At 41.9% G+C, this 9,242-nt stretch overlaps 1 protein-coding gene across 1 annotated transcript; it reads right to left on the bottom strand.

Moving 5' to 3' along the window:
* Positions 1 to 340: 340 nt before the first annotated feature.
* Positions 341 to 8,863, bottom strand: LOC145414929 (salivary endonuclease-like). Its single transcript, XM_080284344.1, has 8 exons — positions 8,812 to 8,863; positions 7,289 to 7,403; positions 6,223 to 6,346; positions 4,841 to 4,978; positions 3,412 to 3,612; positions 2,918 to 3,079; positions 1,553 to 1,726; positions 341 to 589 (listed from the first exon to the last, which is right to left on the bottom strand). The coding sequence occupies exons 1-8, from the start codon at positions 8,861 to 8,863 to the stop codon at positions 341 to 343; spliced, it is 1,215 nt and encodes a 404-aa protein (XP_080140470.1).
* Between the last annotated feature and the right edge of the window lie 379 nt (positions 8,864 to 9,242).

Here is a 9,242-nt window from a genome sequence, read left to right as displayed (position 1 = left end):
ACTATCCACACTTCTTTTAATTGCTGAAGCCAGTGCCCTCGGAAGGAAGGAGGGAGACAAAGGAAGAATTAGATGGTAAAGCAGTAAATTTATCAACTATTCATGGCGCTTTCTTTGCCGCAGACGATACTTCACGTGGGAAGTTAGGAGGAAGACAGAGGAAGTCAGAGGGTTAGGAAATGAATCTGTCGACTAATCCATGTTACTTATACGTCACATCCTCCAGTAACGAAATGACGGAGGGGGGGAGGGGACAGAAGAAGGAGGCAGGAGGGGGGGGATGGGGAGGAGGAAGGCTCATACGGCATGGAAAGTGAATCTGTCGACTAATCCATGTTACTTATACGCCACATCCTTCAGTAGAGAGCAGATCCACGTCGCCCAGGTCGGGAACGTAGGGAACGGCGGCGCGGAGGTCGGCCACGGTGCAGCAGTAAGTGTAGCCGTCATCAAGGTCGGTCGCTTCGAAGTCTATCCATCCCAAGGCGTCGCAGGAGCCGGAGCAGAGGGGGACGGGGGTGGTGGTGAGATGGGGGTTGTTCACTCCTACGATGGCGGCGGCGCGGTTGTTTTTCTCGTCGTGCACCACCTAAGAGAAAGGAGGGGGGGATTGAGTCGTATCAGGTCTCTTTCTGATCGACATAGAATTTTTTGATCATCCAATTCCTCCAGCTCAAGAAAGAATTTTGCATTGTATTCTTGTTGTTTACAAGACGATTTTACTTGGTTTAGGAGAGCACCCTCGTAGTGAAGGGATATAATGAGGGATATATTTAACCTCTTCAGTTCGAAAGTCTATCCTGAAATGAATACAGACGCTTTGGGACAGCAAGAATAGAAAAAAAAAGTGCTATGTCTGAAGGGCTTAATAATTCCCAGAGTGAGTGGAGAGGATGGAGAATGAGAGACTAGCTAGAAGAGTGTATGTGAGTGAGGTGGAGGGGGAGAGGGTTAGAGGGAGACCGAAAAGAAATGGAGGGATGGAGGGAAGAGAGACATACTGTATAAGAGAGAGGACGTGTGAGTTAGGGGGAGAACAGCCAAATGACAGTGGATAGCATGACATGGAAGCGATTTGTTAGTGGTCATCCCTTACGGAAATAAGGTGTCTGGCTATAGATAGACTAATTATTGATTGACAGACAGACAGACTGACTGACTGGCTGAGACAGACAGATTGATAGATAGACAGACAGATAGACAGAGTTTGTCCCACTCTCCAAGTAACTACTGGAGTGAGTCCGACTTTCTTCCCTCACTCAGACCCAGATAGATATCGACTAGGCTGTTATCCTTGTGTATCCGTGACTTTGGATAGTCCATAATGCTTCTTTCTTAGCGATTTGTTCTTCACGTTACGTCTCAATATCCTGCTCTGTGCTGCTGATGCATTATATGTTAAAAAAAAACGATATGAAAATCACAGAAGAGAATGTTGATATGTAGTCTAATGGGCAACAATAAATCGCTTGGAAAGAGATGCCACGAAACCTCCTATGCCACCTGAGTACGGTCCAATGGTAAATTATAATGGAATTCACATCTGCCCCACCTTCCAAGTGACAGCTGGAACGGGCACAACTTTCTTTTCCTCCACCAGTCCCAGGTAGATGTCCACTGAGTTGTTGTTTATATCTGCCAGCTGCAGGACGCCAAACCCGCCACTGTACACTCGCAGGTCCCCTTGTTGCGACTCAGCCAGGGCACGCGTCGCATACTCCAATTGCTGCACGGAGAGGTGAAGTTGGAATGAGTTACACCCACATAATTACGCCTGGTGGTCTAGTAAGTTAAGTCTCTCTAACCGGGCGTGATATGTCAGGATTTAACCCACGCTGTGATGAAGTAGTTTTTATTCTTCCTACCTGCACATAATTTATTCACCTCTGGAAAGACTTCTAGTACTGAAACTTATCCTTAAATGAATAAAGTGTTCTGGAGATATCAAGAATAAAAGATATTTCATCGGACTGAATGGGTTAAATCCAAGGGTTGGGTGGGATTTATTGCTTATATAATGACATTCAGGAAAAGGCTTCTAGTCACGCTCGCCTTTAGTGTTTGGACTGAGGAGCCAATCCCAGGGTCAAACTAGGATTGAATGATGGAGGGATACCCACAGATGGGCATCTATGTGCGGTGTGAATGGAGACGGATATGTGCGAGCAAACAGAAGGATGTGAAGAGCAGAGAGGAGGAGAGGAGGCAGGGGTCTGGGAGGAGTGGAAAAGACTAGGAGGCAGGGAAGGAAGTTTGTTACCATATGGACACTGCAAAGCTTCGGTGCTTTAAATATATATACAGTATACTCAGTGCCATCAACAATTTACTGTACCTTTTTCAACAACACGATGCTCTGATCACGCAGGAAGAAAGGTAGGTATATGAAGTTTGTCGAAAATCCAGAATCAACTTACTCTCCGGGATAGAAGAAAAAGATCATCCAACATTATGCAGTACGTCGTAATCATTGTCCTTATCCTGACCCTGTTTCCCATGTTCACATGAGGTGCGGGATCTGGAGTATAGCTCTCCGACTCTTTCAAAGTATGCTCAGAATAAGAAGAAATATCGGTTCCAGTTTCTCCCTCCTGTGCCGTAGGAGTTGCGAGACTGCTTGTACTACATGCATTGACCGATAGGTCACTACACTCCCATATACCAGGGCAGAGAATGGATATCCAGTTCCCCGCTCTCCTTGTAGTCGGCTTTTATCAGATGCAAGAAAAACGAAAAAGGTATTATTTCTACCCTGTCATCAGAGAAAAGCCTTCGCGTTACGGACGACAGTAAATAGAAAACAAAACAAAATAAAACAAAGCAAAACAAACACGCTATATAAAGACGGAATGAAGTGTCAGGCTACAGGTAATAACGCAAACTTTGGAGGATAAGTTGTGGACATCTCACGCCTTACCTTCCAGTCGCCGTTGTTGAAGGCCTGCCACTGCGGGAGGGCGTTGATGTAGTAATAGGTGGCGTCCTGCTCGGCCACCGTCACGAAGTCAGCATCTGGAGACATATGGCCCCTGGCGAGGTACAGCTGCTTGCCGGAGTTGATGATAGTGCTGGCCAGGGACTGATGGGAAGGACAGATAATTATATGAGTGAAGTGGCGTCAGTTAGCGTTGTGATATTCCTAAAATATTCGTGAATGTTTTTGCCATTTAATACCTAATTTGGGGGTCATTTGGAGCTCCCTTACCTGGATTGCATCGTACAGCATCAGCATCATCATTATCACCATCATTATCATCATCATCATCATCATACTGTCCTTTTCTCCAGCTTAAAGATGACATGAGATAATATCCAGCAATAGGGAGAGAAAATATAAGGGTGAAAGATCTACCATCATCACAGACAAATAAATAAATAGGTAAAACAATAAAAACCTCCACCCCATCTTACTTCACTCCCCAGCAGGACCTCCATCAACGCCAGCTGAGCCGCCTTCGTGTAGACATTGTTCATACTGACGCTGAAGAAGCCCGTGGACGTCTTAAAGGAGGGCCTGGAGGGGTTGATGTCCTTGGCGGGTAGATGGGCGCCGTGGATGACGTGGTCCGTGTACAGGGTCGTCTCTGCCGCTGGATCAAAGCAGACTCGGATCTATAGGAGGAGGGGGAGATAAATAAATAGATAGATAGATAGATAGATGGATAGATAGATAGGTTGATGGTCGGATGGGTGAATAAATTTAGGAAGATGGATATTGATTGTAATTAGATGGATGCATAGATATACATATAATAGATAGATGGATAGAGACATGGATATACATATAGAATTATAGATAGATAGATAGATAAACAGATAGGCAGATGGACTGATAAATGAATACATATCTACACTGGTTGTATGAGAGAGAGAGAGAGAGAGAGAGAGAGAGAGAGAGAGAGAGAGAGAGAGATTGGAATGAAAAACGACTGAAAACTTGACATCAATATCTATGCTAAAGATTAAAAAAAATAAAATAAACTCATTCTCACACCAAAATACCTTCACTTCTACCGGCGCCTCAGACCACCAAACAGCCAGGCGCCTGTCAACAAAATGAAAGAGAAACGGAAGAAAATGTAAATACAAATAAATCGAAAAATAAGGGTACACAAGGCAGAAAGTAAGCAAAGTAAAAAAAGGAAAGGAAAATAAAGAAAAAATATCAAAAAATTATGAACCCTACAGAAAACCAAACCAGAAATAATAAGTAAAAAAATAAAAAAAACAAAAAAGTAAGTGAAAAAATACGAAAAAATATTGAAAACTACACTGACAACTAAATCATAAATAGAAACAGAGTAAAGAGAATTTATATTAAACGTGTGTATGAAGACAATTTCTTATTAATCCACTCTGACCAACTGACAGAAAAACGAGTAAAAAATAATCAAAATAGAAGTCAAGAAGAAATATGTAAATCTAAAAGAGAAACTAAACCATAAATAAAAACAGAATAAACAGAATATACATTAAACATGTGAAAACAAAAATCCTTATATTACTCTTCACTAACAACCTGATTGAAGTGGGAGCCGAAAAAAATAATCAGATCTAAGAAATAATATGTAAAGTTATGTAGAAAACTAAATAAAAAAAAAAGCAAGAAACAGAAAAAAAGAGAATATTCATGAAAGCTTATATGAAAAAATAAGTCATATATTACTCCTCACTGACCGGAGTAGGAGTCGGAAAAAAAAAGAAGTCAAAATTAAGAAAATATATATAAAACCAATGTAGTAAACGAAAGCAAAAATTAAGAAAAAAAGAAAGAAAGAGAATATACGTTGAATATTATACGAAAAAAAGGACAAATATTCACACATTCCTCCTCACTGACCAGCTGATAGAAGAAGGAGGCGCTGACGTTGAACCCTATGGCTTCCAGCTCTCCCACGCCCCCTGCACAGGATCCCAGGTCACTCAGGATCGACGACTTCGCCGCATCTGTGCATCCAAGCCTCATCAGGGAGTATTTCTGAGGGTGGAGGATGAAGAATGGGGGAGGGAAAAGGAGAGTTAATGCAAGTTTTCTCCTCTCTCTCTCTCTCTCTCTCTCTCTCTCTCAACCCCAGGATCCACTGATGTGTTATCTTGCCTTTATTCCTACTATCTCCAGACGATTTTATTGATCTCAGGGAAGACCTTTCGTAGTGAAGGGGGTCGGTGAAAGCTATCTCTAACCCCTCTCTCCCCTTAAGGTGAGTAAAATCGTCTGGAGGCAGCAGGAATAAAATGTGAAACCGGTCATCGAACTGAAGGGGTCAAGTTAAAAAATAGTCCTTCCAAGAGAGAGACAGATATAACTCAAAGGAAATACTGTAGTTTCTTTTTTTTATTGTAGTACCAAAAATAAGCTTGACTATAACCTTACATTTGCAGAGAGAGAGAGAGGGAGAGAGAGAGAGAGAGAGAGAGAGAGAGAGAGAGAGAGAGAAGGGAGGGGAAGAGAGGGAGGTAGTCCCCCCATCATTAAAAATTCGATAAAAACTGGACTACAACACAAATGATTTTATAGGGCAAACAGCTCGTAAATCAGACATGACTCGCCAGACTTCCGTTCCCGTGTGTGTGTGTGTGTGTGTGTGTGTGTGTGTGTGTGTGTGTGTGTGTGTGTGTGTGTGTGTGTGTGTGTGTGTGTTGGACATAGAAAACTCCTTAGCATTTCTTCCACATCGAATTTATTTTATGTATTTATTTTATCTTTTTGTTTTTTAATCTATTCGTTACCTGTATTCTCTTGCATGTTAATTATGCCAACACAGTCTACATTATAAAAAGATACAAGAAAATACTATTACCTTTATTATGAAAGTCCCAAGCTGAATAAAATCGTCTGGAAGTAAAAGCACCATAAAAAATAATGATGGTTAATGCGATTGTTCTAGCCTTGTCACTGTTAAATAAAACCGTCTGAGATAAATTAGTAAGGAAGAGGAGTTGGTGAGCCTCCTAACCCACCAGGTTATGGCAATTTGAGAGAGAGAGAGAGAGAGAGAGAGAGAGAGAGAGAACAAATCACAGCTGTAACTAATAACTGTTCTTGTACTTCCCCAAATGTCCCTCAATCCCTTTCCCATCCCGCGAAAGAAGGATAGTGGACTGCAGAAGAAGGGCAAATTCAGTCTGCAATCCAATGAGTTCACGTTCAGATGATCTTAAGGTTATAACTACTGCTATTACTACCACTACTACTACTTCTATTACTACTGCTTCTCTCACCCTGCCCTTAACGAGGAGCCTAGTGTTGCCAATGCACTTTGCCTGCACCGACTGCAACTCGCCCTTCACTGTGCCCACGGAGCTCCCTGGACAGGCAATGGTCAGCTTGGTTCCCTTGCGCACCCTGGCGAAGAGGAGGGTGGTGAAGGGGCTAAAATGGTGGAGATAGATAGATAGATAAACAGAAAGATAGACTGATGGGAGAGAGAGAGAGAGAGAGAGAGAGAGAGAGAGAGGTAGTACATGTAAATGAATTTTGTATCTAACATTACCAGGAGCAAAATAGAAACAGTACTTCATAAGGAGGAATAACTAAACATAAGTCACCGTCTTGTTACAAATGAGTACAAAGGAAAGCAAGCATCGACAGACTTAATGGTCCTTTCGGGGCTGTTTGTTACTAATAAGGCTGTTACTATGATACTTAATTCCATGAGCTAAAGATAAGGATAGCAAAATAAGACCCTATTAAGGAATCGACCATTGAGTTTTTGGATTCGTAGCCGACTCCAGAAAATTATTTGGAATTAACCAGAATAACATCTTTGAGAGAAAATTTCATATAACGGATTCTGCCTAATGGTTAAATACAAAATAAACAAAGACGTATGTAAGCAAGCATGCATCCCGGGGTAGGACAGTCCTGTGCAATACCTGATCAGACACAACACTTCCCGTCCCCCATCAAAGAGGATACTGTTATCTTCCTATTTTCGCTGTTTTATCGTAAGCTCACACGACTTGTAGTTAACTATTATTCGTTTCTGAAGGGGATTCTCATCTCAGAGGATCCCGTCACATTCAGAGGGTTACTACGCCAACCCTGTACTATGCTGTTTTTACCCTAACTTGGGCTAAACTTGTCATCTTTCAATTTTGAATGCTGACTGGTAAAAACAGATTCACGCTAGAATATGAAGCCAGTCACGAAGAAGTGCTGTAGGAAGGATGTAGAGTAGTAGTATTGTTTTATTCTGCTACTGAGCTAAGTGAAATAAGCTGCAAAAGAACGAAAATCTGAGCCAAATTAAGATGAAAGAACTAAAGTATGTAAAAGAAGCCTCACCTGACGATCGTCTTGTCCCCCTCCACCACGGGAAGGACCAGCTGCCCAGTGGAGTCGAATATAAGAGGAGGGTTATCAGGGAATGACTTGGCCTTGTCCCACACGCAGTCCTTTCCTAGCAGGGAGGTAGGAATAAACAGGTAGTCAGTGTGATGGATGTGTAACGACTGAAGAATTAAAATTTTACTGTGTGTGTGTGTGTGTGTGTGTGTGTGTGTGTGTGTGTGTGTGTGTGTGTGTGTGTGTGTGTGTGTGTGTGTGTGTGTTCCTCACAACACACCAGAATGATATGAAAATAATATATACGTGGCTATTAACCCCTTCGTCATGAGAGGCTTCTCTTTGTAACCGTGTGCCAAGAAATAGGTCATCACCCTGACGGTATTATTTCATGTGATAATTCGGTAGCCTTGTTGAGTGTAATAAATAAAAAAATGCTGGCACTTTCTTTATTATGCATGATACAGTGTGTCTGGAATAATGATAATAAAGTAAATATATTTTTTGAAAGTCGGAGATTATTCACATCGAAGAAATTTTTTACCTCTTCAGTCCATGAGATATTTCTAAGCTGCATAAACGGGTGTTCTAAAATGGAATTAGATCTTTTAAGCTTAGTACTGCAGTGGAGGTTGAGGTAAGTTTAGCCTGTTTAGTTCAAATGACCGTAGAGTTTCATAGGCATAAAATTTCAAGAGTGAGGGAGGTAGAAATTAAACTATAGAGGAATGCATGTGCTGTGCGGAAGGTGGATTAGGTAAGAAATAGATTCATGAATGATGTGGAGTGAAGAAGTCTGCTGATCAAAGTAGTCGGAGGGTAAAGGAGAGTGTGCTGTGGTGGAAGGATCACAGTGAAACGATGGAAATTAATAGGGTTGTGAAAAGGGTTGGTATACTGTAGGTGAGTTTGGGAGTAAGAGACGGCGTGGGAGGCCTAGAATATGGATGGATATGGTATGTGAATGTGGGAATAAATGAAATAAGGATGAGGGAGTAAAGCATCGAGCGAATCATCAATTTGGATGGATTAATGATGTATGGAAATGTACACACACTCAAAAAAGTATCGCTACACCTACTGCACGATACAAACTGACACCACGAATGAAACGTTTGATAACTACCTTCCTCCAACCCTACCGAGACAGCTGGATTGTTCAGTACGAAACTCATCGGACCTCCCTATAACGGTACTTTTTTGAGTGTGTGTACATGACAAAGTTGCACTCGTTTCAATTATGCAATCAAAAGAATGAATTTCCCTACACTTATTATGGAGCGCATTTCGAAGGCCTATCCATATCCTTAGTTATGCGTGTGAAAGGATATACATCTATAAAAGTGTGTTTGCGTCATAATGCAGTCCGTTACCATGCAAGGTGTTGCTAGGGAATAATTATTACAAGTCATGTCTGAACCACATCTTTCAGAACTTTCAAAGGAGAAGGGGTTTCATTTATAAAACATTAATCGTCCTCCGTAAATACTCTTACTTTGCCAGGTTCTACACAGATCCCTCACCGGAGACCATGATGACAAGGCCAAGTAAGATCCAGACGCCAAGACGATGCATGGTGGAGGTAAGATGAAGACACACGGTCGCTCTGTTTCCGCACCTACGCTGCCTACACCTGTTCCACCACTGGCACCGCTCACGCCAGTTATATAGCCACCATACACCATACTGCCTACACTAGCACCTAAAAACGAGTACACAGGTGTTTAGGAGACAAATATTACACAGCATACACACCTGCTGTGGAATGGTACACATGTGTCCGGTCGCATATACAAACACACACACACAGGTTCGAATTCCTACTTGGGCAGTGAACAGTTTAAGGATTTGAATTTAATAAAAACATACTTTACTGATCTACCAAAAGACCCGTCAACATGTCGCAAATGTACCCCCGCTAATACCAATGAATCAGTCCTATATGGACCAGCCC

The sequence above is a fragment of the Coenobita brevimanus genome, chromosome 101, assembly GCF_032717465.1.
Source record: "Coenobita brevimanus isolate Jiangsu-jjx chromosome 101, ASM3271746v2, whole genome shotgun sequence".
NCBI classification, from domain to species: Eukaryota; Metazoa; Arthropoda; class Malacostraca; order Decapoda; family Coenobitidae; genus Coenobita; species Coenobita brevimanus.
The sequence above is the reverse complement of the archived record's forward strand: the minus strand, read 5'-3'. Positions and strand labels throughout refer to the sequence as shown.